The sequence below is a fragment of the Pseudophryne corroboree genome, chromosome 5 (genome assembly GCF_028390025.1).
Source record: "Pseudophryne corroboree isolate aPseCor3 chromosome 5, aPseCor3.hap2, whole genome shotgun sequence".
Lineage (NCBI taxonomy): Eukaryota > Metazoa > Chordata > Amphibia > Anura > Myobatrachidae > Pseudophryne > Pseudophryne corroboree.
Genome location: NC_086448.1, coordinates 197722359 through 197742901, shown reverse-complemented (window position 1 = coordinate 197742901; position 20543 = coordinate 197722359). Strand labels below are relative to the sequence as shown.

Here is a 20543-nt window from a genome sequence, read left to right as displayed (position 1 = left end):
AATATTGAGAATCCAACCGTGCTGCCGCAACACTATCTGAGATAGTGCTACCCCGACTTCCAACTGGTCCCTGGATCTTGCCCTTATCAGGAGATCGTCCAAGTAAGGGATAACTAAAACTCCCTTCCTTCGAAGGAGTATCATCATTTCGGCCATTACCTTGGTAAAGACCCGGGGTGCCGTGGACAAGCCAAACGGCAGCGTCTGAAACTGATAGTGACAATTCTGTACCACAAACCTGAGGTACCCTTGGTGAGAAGGGTAAATTGGGACATGTAGGTAAGCATCTTTGATGTCCAGAGACACCATATAATCCCCTTCTTCCAGGTTTGCAATCACTGCTCTGAGTGACTCCATCTTGAATTTGAACCTCTGTATGTAAGTTTTCAAGGATTTTAGATTTAAAATTGGTCTCACCGAGCCGTCCGGCTTCGGTACCACAAACAGTGTGGAATAATACCCCTTTACCTGTTGCAGGAGGGGTACCTTGATTATCACCTGCTGGGAATACAGCTTGTGAATGGCTTGCAATACTGCCTCCCTGTCTGAGGGAGACGTCGGTAAAGCAGACTTTAGGAAACGGCGAGGGGGAGACGTCTCGAATTCCAATTTGTACCCCTGAGATACCACCTGAAGGATCCAGGGGTCCTTCATGTGCCTTTTGGAATCCGCATCACCTGACCACTGCTGCGTCCATAACCCTCTTCTTGCAGAAATGGACAGCGCGCTAACTCTTGATGCCAGTCGGCAAATATCCCTCTGCGCATCACGCATATATAAAAATGCATCTTTTAAATGCTCTATAGTCAGTAATATACTGTCCCTATCTAGGGTATCAATATTTTCAGTCAGGGAATCCGACCACGCCACCCCAGCACTGCACATCCAGGCTGAGGCGATTGCCGGTCGCAGTATAACACCCGTGTGAGTGTATATACATTTTAGGATATTCTCCTGCTTTCTGTCGGCAGGTTCCTTTAGGGCGGCCGTATCAGGAGAGGGTAGTGCCACCTGTTTAGACAAGCGTGTGAGCGCTTTATCCACCCTAGGGGGTGTTTCCCAACGTGCCCTATCCTCTGGCGGGAAAGGGTATGATGCCAATAACCTTTTAGGAATTATCAGTTTTTTATCGGGGGAAACCCACGCCTCATCACACACTTCATTTAATTCCTCGGATACAGGAAAAACTACAGGCAGTTTTTTCTCACCAAACATAATACCCTTTTTAGTGGTACTTGTATTATCAGAAATATGCAAAACATTTTTCATTGCCTCAATCATGTAACGTGTGGCCCTACTGGAAGTCACATTTGTCTCATCATCGTCGACACTGGAGTCAGTATCCGTGTCTGTGTCTGCCATCTGAGGTAACGGGCGTTTTAGAGCCCCTGATGGCGTTTGAGACCCCTGGACAGGCACAAGCGGAGTAGCCGGCTGTCTCATATCGTCAACTGTCTTTCGTAAAGAGCTGACATTGTCACGCAATTCCTTCCATAAGCTCATCCACTCAGGTGTCGACTCCCTAGGGGGTGACAACTCTATTATAGGCAATTGCTCCGCCTCCATCTCATTTTCCTCCTCAAACATGTCGACACAATCGTACCGACACACCGCACACACACAGGGAATGCTCTGATAGAGGACAGGACCCCACTAGCCCTTTGGGGAGACAGAGGGAGAGTATGCCAGCACACACCAGAGCGCTATATATATATACAGGGATAACCTTATAGAAGTGTTTTTCCCCTTATAGCTGCTGTTTTATTAATACTGCGCCTAATTAGAGCCCCCCTCTCTTTTTTAACCCCTTTCTGTAGTGTAGTAACTGCAGGGGAGAGCCAGGGAGCTTCCCTCCAACGGAGCTGTGAGAGAAAATGGCGCCAGTGTGCTGAGGAGATAGGCTCCGCCCCTTTTTCGCGGACTTTTCTCCCGCATTTTTATGGATTCTGGCAGGGGTTAAAATACATCCATATAGCCCTGGGGGTTATATGTGATGTATGTTTGCCAGCCAAGGTGTTTTTATTGCTGCTCAGGGCGCCCCCCCCCAGCGCCCTGCACCCTCAGTGACTGCAGTGTGAGGTGTGTATGAGGAGCAATGGCGCACAGCTGCAGTGCTGTGCGCTACCTTGGTGAAGACTGATGTCTTCTGCCGCCGATTTTCCAGACCTCTTCTTGCTTCTGGCTCTGTAAGGGGGCCGGCGGCGCGGCTCTGGGACCGGACTCCGAGGCTGGGCCTGTGTTCGGTCCCTCTGGAGCTAATGGTGTCCAGTAGCCAAGAAGCCCAAGCTGGCTGCAAGCAGGCAGGTTCGCTTCTTCTCCCCTTAGTCCCTCGATGCAGTGAGCCTGTTGCCAGCAGGTCTCACTGAAAATAAAAAACCTAAAACTAAACTTTCCCTAAGAAGCTCAGGAGAGCCCCTAGTGTGCACCCTTCTCGGCCGGGCACAAAAATCTAACTGAGGCTTGGAGGAGGGTCATAGGGGGAGGAGCCAGTGCACACCAGCTAGTCCTAAAGCTTTACTTTTGTGCCCAGTCTCCTGCGGAGCCGCTATTCCCCATGGTCCTTACGGAGTTCCCAGCATCCACTAGGACGTCAGAGAAATGCCTATTTGGCCCAGCCCCCCTAGCATCCTAATCCAGTCCATCAGATATATCTTATGGTACATGTGAATGCATTGCGATAAATTGCCTGCGATATGTCGCCGCGTGACATATCGCATACAAAAAAAAAAGTCACAAGTACCAAATCGTATGGAACCACTCCCGGGAGAGTTCAAGGGAAATCGCCTCCGACTTCAGCCATATCGCTGTAATGTATGGGGCCCTTAAATGTCCCTCAAGACAATGGGGCTGATTGATTGTTCATCAGGTTCATATTTTTCCTATGTATGCATGCATCCAAGTCGCACCTGTCATATCTCCCAATTGTATTTAGGGTCACAGTTGCGATTTCAGGCGCATGCACACAGAAGAGATTTGAAAATGTAATGTGCTAAGCTAAGGGAGGTCATAAGTATGTTAAAGAAGTGTTTGCGTCTCACAGTTTGGAGGCCATAATCAGATGGAAAATCTGCACCCCCCCATAGAGTTTGTGCAAGTTTTAATGGTGCAAGCACGAAAAGGGTCACAAAGAAACCTGGGCTGTTCTTACTACACATAAGTGGCTATTTATCAAAGCTTGGAGTGATAAAGTACTCCTACTTTACATGTTAATGGATGCGTTTGTACTTCATCTCTCAAACTGTTGCCAAATAAATACCCCATTTAGCTCAGAATCGCGGCAGCCGTACTGCAGCACACAACGAGCAATAACTTAACTACCCTGATACGCCTGCACCACGGATACGACGTCATTGCCCTGTGGCGGCCAGGTGGCCGGAGCTGCGCAATGCATTGTGTGTGTGCACAGGGTAGGCTGCGCCGGCGCCAGCCCAGCAGAGAATTACCCGCCAGAACGCGGGGAGCGCCCATTGTTCTGCGACGTCACCCGACTCCTCCCCCTCCCCGCCGCGCGCGCTCAGTGACGCTGTAAGCGGCGGTTTAAGGCGGTTGTCGGTATAAGCGGTCTGAGCAGCAGCACCGGGTGTACGATACAAGACCAGCGAGGTAAGGGCCTGCTCCATGTGTGCTGTATGAATGATGTGGGGGGCGACCAGGCCCCTAAGCCGCCATTGTATTACGTGCAGCGCGGACCGGCTTACCGGCTGTGTGAGCGGTCGAGCAGGATGGCGGAGCGGAGAAGGCTGGGGCACGGTACGGGGCTGGCTCCATAACCGGTGCCTCGTACAGGATAGGCGGTATAGCCTGATGCTGTGCCCGCCACCTGCAGCACCCGGTCCCCTCCCTCCATCCGCCTCCCCGCCTGTAGTCACCCGAGTCCCGTCCCCTTCATCTTCTCCCTGCCCGTGGTGACTGGGCCAGCCCGTGTATGTGTGGTGGGGGGGTGCCGCCTGCTGGGCGGGCGCTGGGGCTGTATTTGTGTTTCCTCTTCCCACATGCATGTACTAAAGGTTTATGTATCTCACACACAGGCCTACATAGTGCTGCAGAGCGATAAGGTGACCAGATAATAGATATTAAATGCAGGACAGTCTGGAGAAGCAGGTAGTAGTAACATTTCTCTTGTATTACAGCTGTGTAAGTGATGGAGGAGGAGCGGCTCCCGCCATGCAATGTCTGCCTGCTGCCGGCGCCCGGGGAAGCGGCCTCGCTGCTCACAATAGTTACTGGCGGCGGCCACACACACGGCGCTGCACAGGGGCATCAGTGCTGCCGCCGCCTGCGTGTGTGCGGGGCGCATGCGCGCGATGGGGTGGGCTCTCTAGGAGAACCGGAGGGGGAGGGGCTGCTGTAGGCACATAGCGGTGGACGGGCCTGTACGCTGCTGCCGTGCTGCACTGATCGGTAATCGGGGATGCGCCGCGTCCGCTATGTGCAGGCTGCTGCTGGACTGTACCGGGTAGACGGGAGGCCCTTGCCGAGGGCGCTGCGCCGTGCGACGCTGCTTGTGTAGTGTACAGTCCCCGCTCCCTCTGGGCTCGGGCGGCCTCAGAGTGCGCACTGTAGCCGCATAGCGAGGATGCTGCTTCCCCTGTAACAATGTGACCCTGCTGACGGCGCTGCTCAAGCCTTACTGTAAAGGAGAGCTATCAAACCTACCATAGAGGTTGCCAATAGTAATCAGTCAGCTTCTAGCCATGATTTATTCAGCAGCCTATGGTATGACAGACTGGTTGCTATGAGCAGCTTGTCCATGCTTATGGAGGTTTGATGCATCTCCCTGTATTAACGTATGTAGCACAATAGACTGCAGAGGGGCAAAGCGTATTTCCTATTTTTGGTTATAACATGATCTTCAAAGTAGCTCACTGTTACATTAGCCTCAGTAGGATTATTATATGCAAAGCGCAAATACCTATTCCTCTGTTTAATACGATAAGGCCTTATGTGGACATATAGGTTTGAATATTTTGGTTGTCTGTGTTATGCTATTTATCTTTTGTCTAACTGTAAAGGTGCCCACACACGGTGATTTTGCGGTCAATTTGGATGGAAATGATACATCGTAACGATATATCATTCACAAGATCAAATCGTATGTTATGCTCAAACAATAACGATCCAATGCGCGTCTCCGCAGCTCATATGATTTATTCTCTGATCTTACCTGCTGCAGGAAAGATCTGCCAATATCTATTAATGTTTTTAGAGATCGTACAATACATTTTTTGTTAAAAAAAACTTTTTTTTTTTTTCTTACAAAATCATGAGTCGGGGAGCTCCTGGTGGAGTTCAAGGGAAATCGAAAAACGATTTTGCATTGTTTGTGAATTGCTCAGTGTGTGAGCACCTTAAGTGCAATCTGTTTATGAAGTTGTTTGATACCGAGAAGAAGAAAACTAGTCATCAATCTTTTTCTCACCCAATCTCCCATTTTTTTTTTTTTTGTTCCCTCTTGGTACTATAGCAGAAAATGGGGAAGAAGCAAAATGGAAAGGGCAAGAAAGTTGAGGAAGCGGAGCCTGAGGAATTTGTTGTAGAAAAAGTTCTAGACAGACGTGTTGTGAATGGAAAGGTCGAATATTACCTGAAGTGGAAAGGTTTTACAGAGTAAGTGGCCCAGGTGAAACTGTTAATGTACCTACCTTAACTTTATATTGCAAGGATTTGGTTTTTATATTTGCTCCAAAAACTGACCCGTTGATCCACAGAATGAGACCGGTAATCCTAAGAAGTTCTGACTTGTCATCAGGACCCATGTTCACTTTCTGATACATGCAGAGTTTACCCATAATGTGAAGAGAAATAATTGTAGACTGAATTGGGTCTTGAACCTGAACTTTTTTGTGTATGTTGCACTTATTGGTTCACATGTTTGTAAGTATTCAGCTCTTTGTTGGTCATGCAGTTGACAGCAAGCTGTTACAGATCAGGTATCTACTGGCTTTGTTCTTCATGCTAGTTTCCCACGACAATTGCTATTGGTTAAACCATATTGAAAGATTAAAAAAATAATCAAATGTTAGTGAATATAATTTAAAACAATATGGATGATGTATGAAGCAGTAAAAAGTTGTGGATCAACCATTTGTCTCTAAGGTAGCATTTATCAAGTACATTATAAAAATACTATGTGCAACTTCTCCACTCTCCTCTGCTTGATGCATCTCGCCTCCAATGTGTTCTGGTCACAGATCATTAACCTGCATTATACTAATGTTAGACTGAAAAAAAAAACAAGTCTATGCTAGTAGATATAAGGCTGAGACAGACAGCATGGCTACTATCGGCAAGCTGGCTGTGCAAGGAAAATATCTCCATTGTCAGGACTACTGAAGTTGTGAGGCTTTTATTTTCCATTTTGCCAAATAGTAGCATATTAGCAGAGTTGGGGGAGAAACAAAAGGTTAACTTTTTTTTTTTTTTGTATGAATGTTTTAATGAGATTTAATCCTGCTTTATTATAATACAGGTTGAGTATCCCTTATCCAAAATGCTTGGGACCAGAGGAATTTTGGATATCGGATTTTTCCGTATTTTGGAATAATTGCATACCATAATGAGATATCATGGTGATGGGACCTAAATCTAAGCACAGAATGCATTTATGTTACATATACACCTTATACACACATCCTGAAGGTCATTTTAGCCAATATTTTTTATAACTTTGTGCATTAAACAAAGTGTGTGTACATTCACACAATTCATTTGTTTCATATACACCTTATACACACAGCCTGAAGGTCATTTAATACAATATTTTTAATAACTTTGTGTATTAAACAAAGTTTGTGTACATTGAGCCATCAAAAAACAATGGTTACACTATCTCACTCTCACTCAAAAAAGTCCGTATTTCGGAATATTCCGTATTTCGGAATATTTGGATATGGGATACTCAACCTGTACTGTTAAACATTGCTATGTATTAGAAACCTTGATCAACCATGTTTTATTATTAACAATCCAAAGTTACTAGTGAGTGATTTATTTTACAGCTTTAAAACAAAAAAAAAAAACTCCCGCCCCCCTACTTACCATTCCTATTACATCTGAATATGCCCCAACACCAGAGTCGTCCATTGTTTTACTATACATCTGAATATATGTAGATTAAATATATTAAAACCTACAAAGTACACTTGGGTACAGATGAAATTGACAAAATTAATGACAAGTTATTGTTAAGCATTTACTTATACAGGTTGAGTATCCCATATCCAAATATCCGAAATACGGACTTTTTGAGTGAGTTAAACTTTTGTTTTTTTATGGCTCAATGTGCACAAACTTTGTTTAATACACAGTTATTAAAAATATTGTACTAATTGACCTTCAGGCTGTGTGTATAAGGTGTATATGAAACCTAAATGAATTGTGTGAATGTAGATACACTTTGTTTAATGCACAAAGTTATAAAAAATATTGGCTAAAATGACCTTCAGGCTGTGTGTATAAGGTGTATACGAAACATAAAAGCATTCTGTGCTTAGATTTAGGTCCCATCGCCATGATATCTCATTATGGTATGCAATTATTCCAAAATACGGAAAAATCCGATATCCAAAATACCTCTGGTCCCAAGCATTTTGGATAAGGGATACTCAACCTGTAATTAAATTTGAGTAGTAAATGGAAAGTTCAAAAGCACTTTAAAGAGAACACAAACAAGGTTATTTATTGGCACTGGCATTAAACATTTTGACTAAAAAAAATTATTTTAAGAAGTCAGTCCTGCCTGTCGTCACAGCATAATAAAGTGTTTAGACCAAAAAAGTATTTTTTTTTAAACTGTCATAGATGCAATAATAGATAAAGTATCGCCAATAGGTCAACCCTGTTAGTTGAACACACTTTTTCTGCTGGCATTGTTTGTGCTAGAACTTGTGTGGTGGTAGTAATTCTATACCCCAGAGTATGAATTGTTTCACAGTATCTTATTGTAACCACTCTTCTATGCCATAAAGGTAGCTGTCTTTAAACTTTAAGATGAGCGTTCACTGTAATACAAAATGTTTGAAACCCACTGGTGTCCGTTGTGTAACTTAAACTGATGGCTCTGGGAGTGGTTGGTGGAATGTAGACACCGTCGGTACGATTATATGATCAATCCTCAGTGACTCTTGTATAGATGCTGTGTAAACATGAGTTGTGCAGATCCTTTTATTAAGGCACAAGCACACAGAAATTCTCTCATGCATGGAGTCCCATAACAGTAGCTACTTAGCAAAGTATAGGCAAAACTTGGGTGTGCACTCAACTGTTTGTTAAAATTACTACCTGCTTCCAGTTCTTTCACTGTGGTAAAAGATAATTTTTTTATTTTTTCCAGTGCAGACAACACTTGGGAACCAGAAGAGAACTTAGATTGTCCAGAGTTAATTGAAGCCTTTCTCAATTCTCAAAAGGCTGGCAAAGAAAAGCCAACAGATGGAGCCAAGCGAAAGTCTGTATCGGACAGCGAGTCTGAGGACAGTAAATCAAAGAAGAAACGGGAATCGGTATGGCAGTCTCCTAAAGCCAGGGCAACTTCTGGCTTAGTTAACATTTGAGTAACACTGTAAATTGCTGCAGAAAAGTGAATCTATTGAACGTCTCACTGTCTATTATGCCAGTGAATCGGGTATCTCGTACATAGTCATTCACTTGTTAACTGTTATAAACTGCAGTTTTGCTTCTTGACCGGTTCAGAATTCTATAGTTGGTCAAGGTTTCCTTAGTCCTAGAATTTTTTGCTCTGTATGTTGCACAGTACTTAAAAGCAGATCTGCAGTGTTAGCATTGCTAACCGAGACACTTCTAAGTCTATAAAGCAACCAAGGTTGAACAAATTGTACATGCACCATTCCTTTTAAAGGAAACATGACTGTCAAGACATGCCTACCTGCAACTGCGTTCACACATGATAAAGTGCTTGTGTTTGTGATCTCTGTTTAAATGTTTCAGGTTGATAAACCCAGAGGTTTTTCTAGAGGCTTAGATCCAGAAAGAATAATTGGAGCTACTGATAGCAGTGGTGAACTGATGTTTCTTATGAAATGGTAAGTACAGGATCATTTGTTCAAAAAAGCATTTAGCAATGGTAAGCCGCATGCTGTAATTTCTACATCTGGGAACTAGTCATCTGTAGCACCAAATGTTCCTGGCTGAGCAGAGGCAGTACCAGTGCTTACATTAAACCAAGTCATTAAAGGCCAACATCTACATACTTGGGCCAATTGAAAAGCTGTTATGGTTTGTGCATTAAATAATACTGGCTTGGGTACCAATTTATATAACAATGGTGGCATATCTACATGGATGTTGCTTCGGCGTTGTAAGAAACGTAATTGCTTCTTATCTACTGCAAGCTGAGTTAGGAAACTTGCAGCAGTTTTTTTTTTTTTTTTTTTTCTCTAACGTCCTAAGTGGATGCTGGGGACTCCGTAAGGACCATGGGGATAGCGGCTCCGCAGGAGACTGGGCACAAAAGTAAAGCTTTAGAACTACCTGGTGTGCACTGGCTCCTCCCCCTATGACCCTCCTCCAAGCCTCAGTTAAGATTTTGTGCCCGAACGAGAAGGGTGCACACTAGGTGGCTCTCCTGAGCTGCTTAGTGAAAAGTTTAGTTTTAGGTTTTTTATTTTCAGTGAGACCTGCTGGCAACAGGCTCACTGCATCGAGGGACTAAGGGGAGAAGAAGCGAACTCACCTGCGTGCAGAGTGGATTGGGCTTCTTAGGCTACTGGACATTAACTCCAGAGGGACGATCACAGGCCCAGCCATGGATGGGTCCCAGAGCCGCGCCGCCGGCCCCCTTACAGAGCCAGAAGACAGAAGAGATCCGGAAAATCGGCGGCAGAAGACGTCCTGTCTTCAACAAGGTAGCGCACAGCACTGCAGCTGTGCGCCATTGCTCTCAGCACACTTCACACTCCGGTCACTGAGGGTGCAGGGCGCTGGGTGGGGGGCGCCCTGAGACGCAATAAAAACACCTTGGATGGCAAAAAATGCATCACATATAGCTCCTGGGCTATATGGATGCATTTAACCCCTGCCAGAATACACAGAAAAACGGGAGATAGGCTCCGCCCCCTTATCGGCGGCCTTATCTCCTCAGCACACTGGCGCCATTTTCCCTCACAGCTCCGTTGGAGGGAAGCTCCCTGGCTCTCCCCTGCAGTCACTACACTACAGAAAGGGTTAAAAAAGAGAGGGGGGGCACTAATTACGCGCAGTATTAAAGATACAGCAGCTATAAGGGGAAAAACACTTATATAAGGTTATCCCTGTGTGTGTGTGTGTGTATATATATATATATATATATATATATATATATATATATATATAGCGCTCTGGTGTGTGCTGGCAAACTCTCCCTCTGTCTCCCCAAAGGGCTAGTGGGGTCCTGTCCTCTATCAGAGCATTCCCTGCGTGTGTGCTGTATGTCGGTACGTTTGTGTCGACATGTATGAGGAGAAAAAGGATGTGGAGACGGAGCAGATTGCCTGTAATAGTGATGTCACCCCCTAGGGGGTCGACACCTGAGTGGATGAACTGTTGGAAGGAATTACGTGACAGTGTCAGCTCTGTATAAAAGACAGTGGTTGACATGAGACAGCCGGCTACTCGGCTTGTGCCTGTCCAGACGTCTCATAGGCCGTCAGGGGCTCTAAAGCGCCCGTTACCTCAGATGGCAGATATAGACGCCGACACGGATACGGACTCCAGTGTCAACGGTGAAGAGACAAATGTGACTTCCAGTAGGGCCACACGTTACATGATGGAGGCAATGAAAAATGTTTTACACATTTCTGATAATACGAGTACCACCAAAAAGGGGTATTATGTTCGGTGAGGAAAAACTACCTGTAGTTTTCCTGAATCTGAGAAATTAAATGAGGTGGGTTTCCCCCGATAACAACTGATAATTTCTAAAATGTTATTGGCATTATATCCTTTCCCGCCAGAGGTTAGGGTGCGTTGGGAAACACCCCCTAGGGTGGATAAAGCGCTCACACGCTTGTAAGGGCTCTACCCTCTCCTGAGATGGCCGCCCTTAAGGATCCTGCTGATAGAAAGCAGGAGGGTATCCTAAAATGTATTTACACACATACTGGTGTTATACTGCGACCAGCAATCGCCTCAGCCTGGATGTGCAGTGCTGGGTTGGCGTGGTCGGATTCCCTGACTGAAAATATTGATACCCTAGATAGGGACAGTATATTATTGCCTATAGAGCATTTAAAAGATGCATTTCTATATATGCGTGATGCACAGCGGAATATTTGCCGACTGGCATCAAGAGTAAGTGCGTTGTCCATTTCTACCAGTAGAGGGTTATGGACACAACAGTGGTCAGGTGATGCGGATTTCAAACGGCATTTGGAAGCAACATGAGAAGACGCCGTATTATCAGGCGCAGTCTTTTCGTGGACAAGCGGGCAAAAGGTTCCTCATTTCTGCCCCGTGACAGAGGGGGAGGAAAAAGGCTGCAGAAATCAGCCAGTTCCCAGGAACAGAAACCCTCTCCCGCCTCTGCCAAGCCCTCAGTATGACGCTGGGGCTTTACAAGCAGAATCAGGCACGGTGGGGGGCCCGTCTCAATGAATTTCAGCGCGCAGTGGGCTCACTCGCAAGTAGACCCCTGGATCCTTCAGGTGATATCTCAGGGGTACAAATTGGAATTCGAGACGTCTCCCCCTCGCCGTTTCCTAAAGTCGGCTTTACCGATGTCTCCTTCTGACAAAGAGACAGTTTTGGAAGCCATTCACAAGCTGTATTCCCAGCAGGTGATAATCAAGGTACCCCTCCTGCAACAGGGAACGGGGTATTATTCCACACTGTTGTGGTACCGAAGCCGGACGGCTCGGTGAGACCGATTCTAAATCTAAAATCTTTGAACACTTGCATACAGAGGTTCAAATTCAAGATGGAGTCACTCAGAGCAGTGATTGCGAACCTGGAAGAAGGGGACTACATGATGTCTCGGGACATCGAGGATGCTTACCTTCATGTCCAAATTTACCCTTCTCACCAAGGGTACCTCAGGTTTATGATACAGAACTGTCACTATCAGTTCAGACGCTGCCGTATGGATGGTCCACGGCACCCCGGGTCTTTACCAAGGTAATGGCCGAAATGATATTCCTTCGAAGGAAGGGAATTTTAGTTATCCCTTACTTGGACGATTCCCTGATAAGGGTAAGATCCAGGGAACAGTTGGAGGTCGGTGTAGCACTATCTCAGGTAGTGTTGCGGCAGCACGATTGGATTCTCAATATTCCAAAATCGCAGCTGGTTCCGACGACTCGTCTTCTGTTCCTAGGGATGATCCTGGACACAGTCCAGAAAAAGGTGTTTCTCCCGGAGGAGAAAGCCAGGGAGTTATCCGAGCTAGTCAGGAACCTCCTAAAAACCGAGCCAAGTCTCAGTGCATCAATGCACAAGGGTTCTGGGTAAAATGGTGGCTTCCTACGAAGCAATCCCATTTGGCAGATTCCACGCAAGAACTTTCCAGTGGGACCTGCTGGACAAATGGTCCGGGTCGCATCTTCAGATGCATCAGCGGATAACCCTGTCACCAAGAACAAGGGTGTCCCTCCTGTGTTGGTTGCCGAGTGCTCATCTTCTAGAGGGCCGCAGATTCGGCATTCAGGACTGGGTCCTGGTGACCACGGATGCCAGCCTGCGAGGCTGGGGAGCAGTCACACAGGGAAGGAATTTCCAGGGCTTATGGTCAAGCCTGGAGACATCACTTCACATAAATATCCTGAAGCTAAGGGCCATTTACAATGCTCTAAGCTTAGCAAGACCTCTGCTTCAAGGTCAGCCGGTGTTGATCCAGTCGGACAACATCACGGCAGTCACCCACGTAAACAGACAGGGTGGCACAAGAAGCAGGAGGGCAATGGCAGAAGCTGCAAGGATTCTTCGCTGGGCGGAAAATCATGTGATAGCACTGTCAGCGATTCCGGGAGTGGACAACTGGGAAGCAGACTTCCTCAGCAGACACGACCTCCACCCGGGAGAGTGGGGACTTCACCCAGAAGTCTTCCACATGATTATAAACCGTTGGGAAAAACTCGACAGGTATTGCGCCAGGTCAAGGGACCCTCAGGCAATAGCTGTAGACGCTCTGGTAACACCGTGGGTGTACCAGTCAGTGTATGTGTTCCCTCATCTGCCTCTCATACCCAAGGTACTGAGATTGGTAAGATGGAGAGGAGTAAGCACTATATTCGTGGCTCCGGATTGGCCAAGAAGGACTTGGTAACCGGAACTTCAAGAGATGCTCACGGAGGATCCGTGGCCTCTACCTCTAAGAAGGGACCTGCTCCAGCAAGGACCCTGTCTGTTCCAAGACTTACCGCGGCTGCGTTTTGACGGCATGGCGGTTGAACGCCGGATCCTGAAGGAAAAAAGGCATTCCGGATGAAGTCATCCCTATCCTGATCAAAGCCAGGAAGGATGTAACCGCAAAACATTATCACCGCATTTGGCGAAAATATGTTGCGTGGTGCGAGGCCAGTAAGGCCCGACGGAGGAAATTCAACTGGGTCGATTCCTACATTTCCTGCAAACAGGAGTGTCTATGGGCCTGAAATTGGGGTCCATTAAGGTTCAAATTTCGGCCCTGTCAATTTTCTTCCAAAAAGAACTAGCTTCAGTCCCTGAAGTTCAGACGTTGTAAAAGGGGTACTGCATATACAGCCTCCTTTTGTGCCTCCAGTGGCACCTTGAGATCTCAATGTAGTTTTTGGGTTCCAAAAGTCACATTGGTTTGAACCACTTAAATCTGTGGAGTTAAAATATCTCACATGGAAAGTGGTCATGCTGTTGGCCCTGGCCTGGGCCAGGCGCGTGTCAGAATTGGCAGCTTTATCCTGTAAAAGCCCTTATCTGATTTTCCATTCGGACAGGGCGGAATTGAGGACTCGTCCTCCGTTTCTCCCTAAGGTGGTTTCAGCGTTTCACCTGAACCAACCTATTGTGGTGCCTGCGGCTACTAGGGACTTGGAGGACTCCAAGTTGCTAGACGTTATCAGGGCCCTGAAAATATGTTTCCAGGACGGCTGGAGTCAGAAAATCTGACTCGCTATTTATCCTGTATGCACCCAACAAGCTGGGTGCTCCTGCTTCTAAGCAGACTATTGCTCGTTGGATTTGTAGTACAATTCAGCTTGCACATTCTGTGGCAGGCCTGCCACAGCCAAAAATCTGTAAATGCCCACTCCACAAGGAAGGTGGGCTCATCTTGGGCGGCTGCCCGAGGGGTCTCGGCTTTACAACTTTGCCGAGCAGCTACTTGGTCAGGAGCAAATACGTTTGTAAAATTCTACAAAATTGATACCCTGGCTGAGGATGACCTGGAGTTCTCTCATTTGGTGCTGCAGAGTCATCCGCACTCTCCCGCCCGTTTGGGAGCTTTGGTATAATCCCCATGGTCCTTACGGAGTCCCCAGCATCTACTTAGGACGTTAGAGAAAATAAGAATTTACTTACCGATAATTCTATTTCTCGTAGTCCGTAGTGGATGCTGGGCGCCCATCCCAAGTGCGGATTGTCTGCAATACTGGTACATAGTTATTGTTACCAAAAAATCGGGTTATTGCTGTAGTGAGCCATCTTTTCTAGAGGCTCCTCTGTTATCATGCTGTTAACTGGGTTTAGATCACGAGTGTGATTGGTGTGGCTGGTATGAGTCTTACCCGGGATTCAAAATCCTTCCTTATTGTGTACGCTCGTCTGGGCACAGTATCCTAACTGAGGCTTGGAGGAGGGTCATATGGGGGGAGCCAGTGCACACCAGGTAGTTCTAAAGCTTTACTTTTGTGCCCAGTCTCCTGTGGAGCCGCTATCCCCATGGTCCTTGCGGAGTCCCCAGCATCCACTACGGACTACGAGAAATAGAATTATCGGTAAGTAAATTCTTATTTTTTTATTTTTTTTTTAAGGATTGCTTCTGTACTCATAAGTGGAGCATGTTGTAGATGGCGTTAATGTGATCATTAAAAAACGTGTCTAGTAATATGGGTATATTTTATCACAAGTGAACAAGGCATGGTTTGACTATGAGTATATGCAGTGCAATTAGTGACCATGTGCAACTATACACATAACCCTAACATCTCTTCTCTGTGGGGTGCAAAAAAAATAAAAATATATCTGCGTGGTTGGCCACTAGGTGCCTGAGAGAGGGTTGTCACGATGTAACTTCATCACCGCTAATTTAATTTGAACCCTTGAAGCTTTCAAATCTAATTTTTACTTCAGCTAGATACACACGAAGATTATATGTCCAATCTTTCTGGTTGGAGTGAGAAATCTGTTAATGTCTGCTCCCAAAAGCCAGCAAATGGACAAAAATGGTTGTTGGGATAAAACTGGCTAAATGGATTTAACAAATTTGAATGTCCATTTCCCACCCACTGATCAGGAGCAAATGGTCAGTTGTTTGCTCCTGTACATTACCAGATTTTCATTCCAACCAGATTGGACTGAAAATTAGCGTGTATCCAGTTTAAGGTTGCATCAAAGAAAATAATAAATGATTTGTTACGGCAGACTTTCTGCCTTAGGTATCTGCCCTCAAATGGCTTATTACATTAAACTTCTGCAAATGTGTGTGTTTAAATACTGTAAGTTTTGGTGTTCAGTAATTTTAAAATTACAACTTCAGGATGAACTTTGTAATGTAACCAGTAAGTTCTGCTCGGCGTGTCTTGTGACTGCTAAATGCTGGTGGTATGACCATGTTTGTTACATCAGTTGCTGATGTGTGAAACCAATTCACATCACTACTCCTGCTCTTGTTGCCTTCAATCGGTCATGACTTAAAAGTACCTTTTTACATTTCTGTTCAGTCTCCACTGTTAACACTAATGTTGCCGGTTTCACCATGCCTGTTCTATGTGATCGTATGGCTGCGGTACTCGTTCACAACATGTTAATTTTATTTTACAGGAAAGATTCTGATGAAGCAGACTTGGTTCCTGCGAAAGAAGCAAATATGAAATGTCCTCAAGTTGTAATTGCATTTTATGAAGAAAGATTAACATGGCACTCCTGTCCAGAAGATGAAGCGCAGTAAAATATTTGCTATTTACATGTTTTTTTTTTTTTTTTTTTATATTATTGACTTTTTGGCCACTTGACTCTACTTAAGAGTTACACTTTTTTTTTTTTTTTTTTTTAATCCTCTGAATAAACCACACCAGTAATTCGGCTGAATGTGGCCCTACAAAATGTACATGGTCTATATAGAACCTTTAATACGTAAATGTATTTGCGGTTTAGGCTTTTTTAACTCTTCAATCTACTGAAGTCTGAGTATCTATAATGCATACTTGCAAGTGTTTTGTAGCCTTCAGTTGATGTGCATGTTGATGCTATAGCCCCATCTTTCTCCTAGGTTATTAGCTCCAGTCCCTGCTTCATTGGAAGCTGTCTGGAGATCTTTGTAGTAAGTGGAATGTTACCTAATTGTATATTGTTTACTTCAATGTAAATACTGGTGAGCAGTGTTCAATAAATAGTTTTATATTCTCAAATTTGTGCATGTAGAGACAGTTTAAAGTACTGTATGGTGTCACCACCCCCCCCCCCCCCCACCCCCCCCTCAAAATAGAAGAGAAATACGGGATTTTTTTTAAACATTTTTTTTTTTTTTGGTGTAATGTTACATTGTATAACAGGCTGGAATAAAACCTATTAAACTAGTACTTTATGACAATGCTAATCTGCCATCATACTGCATTAGGGGGTCTATTTTATACAAAAGCAGACGAAAATTAAAATTTTCATACACTTGTATAAATTCAGTGCCATTCATTTATAGAGGTAATAGAATATAAAGGATCTTAACTTGCAGTCCCGATCTGGCTCGCTGATGCCATTCACTAGTGTGGGGACCTAAATTAATCAAGCTTCAACCTGACTGCTGAAACAATTGCTGTCTTAAGATGGAGTTTGTACCTGCTCCTTCTCTATGCAAAGGAGACCCTGCTCAGCTCCTTCTGCCGGAAGTCGTACATGCTTGAACTGACATTCATGAATGTGCAGTAGCAGAATTGACATTGACAAGTATTTGCAGGGACAGCTGAACTTCGGATCAGCTGTTTCTGCGCCCGAGCAATGTGGGTTTGCTGCGGCACTCAGTGAGTAGAATACTTAGTGTTTACTTAGTGAGAGGACCTGTTATAGCGGGTGAGGTATGTTTGGTTTACCTGACTGTTTCCATTGACCTCTGTAACTAAAGGGGGGCTGTACACGGAGAGATCCGTGCTTAATTCAGATTGCTTAGAAATCAAGCACAGATCTCTCCGTGTGCGTGATGGGCGGCCACACTCATAGCTATCGCCAGTACTAGACAGATCGCTGTGTTCTGAGTGGGGGAGAGATGTGTGCTGAGTGTTCTTTGCTAGATCGCTCAGCACACATCTCTGGGAGAAACCTGGTGTGTATGGCCCTTTACCCCCCTTCAATTATAAGGATTGATTGGATCACCCCTCCATGATCTGACACAAATGACTCTTGACACTTATCAGAAAAGTGCAGTGTTTGGCTAAACAAGGTCCTTTTCTCTTACATCCTAGAGCAGGCTTTCCCAACCACGGTCCTCAAGGCACACTAACAGTGCAGGTTTTAGTGATATCCAGGCTGCAGCACAGACTGTTAAATCAAAATAAGTGAGCTACTAATTAAGTCACCTGTGCTGAAGCCTGGATATCACTAAAACATGCACTGTTAGTGTGCCTTGAGGACCGTGGTTGGGAAAGCCTGTCCTAGAGGATGCTAGGGTCCACATTAGTACCATGGGGTATAGAGTGCTCCACCAGGAGCCATTGGCACTTTAAGAGTTTGATAGTGTGGGCTGGCTCCTCCCTCTATGCCCCTCCTACCAGACTTGGTTTAGAAAATGTTCCTGGAGAAACCGGTCACAGCTAGGGGAGCTCTCCAGAGTTTCCTTTAGTAAAAATGTATTGTTTTACAGGGAGGCTGCTGGCAACAGCCTCCCTGCAGTGAGGGACTTGGGGGGGGGGGGGGGGGGGGGGGAGGAGGAGAGAGAGAGAGAGAGAGAGAGAGAGAGAAAGAAAGAAAGAAGCAGTGTCCACCCTGCGGGGTTCTGAGCCACTGACTCGACACTGAGCTCCAGTGGGGATAGATTGTTCCCTGCCACACGGGACCGCTCGCCCCAGCAGCATGCCGCCACCCACTTGCAGAGGTGAACATTGTGGCGAGTGAGACGCTGAAACCCCCCCACCCTAGCAAGCGGGGGGCCAGTGTGAAGATGGCGGCATCAGGGTAGGAGCGCAGTATTCACTGCGCTCCAGGAGGCTCAGCGGTACATTGTGCGGCGCTCTGAGCTAGCGCCCGCACCCTACACTGGTCACTCAGCCAATCAGGGTCCCCGGATCTCAGCCAGCATCAATCCTCAGGCCAGTATAATCCTATGAAGAGCTGGAAGACTACGCCATTTTGGGGGCGGAGCTTCTCAGAGCCGACCCAGCAGCGTTCAGCGCCATTTTCCTTCCTGCACAGCGCTGTCCAGGAGAGAAGCAAGTTCCTCCACAGCAACTCCAGCTATCTCTCACGGTACCAGGGGGTTGTAGAAGGGGGGGAGGCTGCAAAACGGCTGTGTAACCTATTAAGGTACACAGTCAGCGCTCATAAGCGGTCTCCCTTATATGTATAAAAGCGCTGTGTGTGTGGGTTGGCTCCAATCTCTGTGTCTCTCCTGCCATTCTTGGGGAGAAACTGTCTGTGTCCCCTGTGTGTGGATTGTCACCAATAGCAATGTCCAGGGATCTGTCTCATATGCTGCAGAGGATTTGTCCTCTCAAGATGATCCCATTCCATGTAATCAGGATTGCACTGTTTTAGCACAGATTCCAGCAAGGTAGAAGATAACCATTCTGGCTATCAAAAATATGATTTCACAGATGGTTGCACAAAATGAATCTGCTACCCAGGTGCTGCAGAATATGGCAGTCTGGCCCAGTTATGGTACCTCCGGTCCCCTCTGCTGTGTACTCCCATAAGTGTCCTTTAGCACAAATTATGCAGTATGACACCGATACAGATTCTGATGATGGCGTGCGGGGTACAGCATCTCTTGATAGAGGCTGTTAGAGATGAGTTGAATATTAATGATACACCACCTGAGCAGGTTGAGGAGGCTTACTTCACTGAGAATAAGAAAGTCTTGCTAACCTTCCCTATGTCAAAATAATTAAATGCTATTTTTGAAAAAGCTTGGGAAAACCCTGAGAAAATAATTCCAGATCCCGAAGAGTGTTCAGGTGGCATTTTCTTTCCCTGTTGAGGATAGGCAAAAATGGGAAAACACGCCTATTGATGCGTCCGTATCCAGACTTTCAAAAAAGGTGGTGTTGCCTGTTCCGGGACCTACCGCCTTGAAAGAGCCGGTTGAAATCCATGTACACGGCTTCAGGGGCTATACTGCGTCCCACTACTGTCAGTGCTTGTATTGCCAAAGCTGTAGTAAAGGATGATGTTGACTTATTTTTGCACAACATTCAGGATTCAGTGGGATTTCTGGTGGAATCCATGAAAGATCTGGGTTCCATGCCGGCAGGAATTTCTTCTATGTCTGTCTCAGTGAGGACTGTGGCTATGTCAATGGTCTGCTGACACAGAATCCAGGAAAAGTGTGGAGTCCCTACCGTATACAGGTCAGGCTCTCTGGGGAAGCGCTAGATGCGTGGAATTCCACATCTACAGCGGGTTAGTCTACCTTTCTTCCCTCAGCTGCTCTGAAGAAAGTTTTCGGCACCTACATCACAGCCCTTTCGGACTACGAAGCCCAGAAAGGCCAGACCGTCCAACACCTTCTTTTGGGGAGGTAGGCCCAAGTCCAAGAGACCTGCTACAGCAGGTTCCCAGGAACAGAAACCTATTTCAGGTACACCAAAGTACTCTGCATGACTGTGGACTGCTGGTCCCGGAGGTGGGAGCGAGACTCGGGCAGTTCAGTCACGTCTGGGTGTCGTCCGGCCTGGATCCCTGGGTGCAAGATATTGTGTCCTAAGGGTACAGGCTGGAGTTTCAAAATCTCCCCCCTCACCGATTTTTCAAATCCGGTTTACCAGCTCTGTTGGCAGACGGGGCGGTCCTACAAACCGCTGTCCAAAAGTTGGTGGAGTCATAAGTCATTGTGCCCGTACCACCTCATATGCACAACAAGGGTTACTATTCGAACCCTTTCGTGGTACCGAAACTGGATGTTTCGGTCAGGCCCATTGTGAACCTAAAGTCACTAAACCCCTTTCTGAAGGAGTTCAAGTTCAAAATGGAGTCTCTAAGAGCGGTGATATCCAGTCTGGAAGAGGGGGAATTCCTGGATATCAAGGATGCGTACCTCCACATTCTGATCTGGCTGCTGCATCAGGCGTATCTCCGCTTTGCCTTGTTGGACTATCATTTCCAGTTCCAGGCCCTGCCATTCAGCCTCTCAACGGCACCGAGGGTATTCACCAAGGTGATGGCAGAGATGATGGTTCTCCTTAGCAGACTGGGTGAACATCATTCCATGTCTGCAC

The 20543-nt window shown here is 46.1% G+C and overlaps 1 protein-coding gene across 4 annotated transcripts; it reads left to right on the top strand.

Moving 5' to 3' along the window:
* The first annotated feature begins 3449 nt into the window (after positions 1-3449).
* CBX3 (chromobox 3) lies at positions 3450-16532 on the top strand. Of its 4 annotated transcripts, none has more exons than XM_063922000.1 (6): positions 3450-3603; positions 4029-4104; positions 5465-5607; positions 8333-8501; positions 8947-9041; positions 15946-16532. In XM_063922000.1, exons 2-6 carry the CDS (start codon positions 4078-4080, stop codon positions 16070-16072), a joined length of 561 nt encoding a protein of 186 aa, XP_063778070.1. In that variant the 5' UTR covers positions 3450-3603; positions 4029-4077; the 3' UTR covers positions 16073-16532. The 4 variants fall into 4 exon arrangements, with proteins under 4 accessions (XP_063778070.1, XP_063778071.1, XP_063778072.1 ...); XM_063922001.1 differs by having other exon boundaries at positions 3452-3603; positions 4029-4101; XM_063922002.1 differs by lacking the exon at positions 4029-4104 and having other exon boundaries at positions 3452-3603.
* Positions 16533-20543: the final 4011 nt, after the last annotated feature.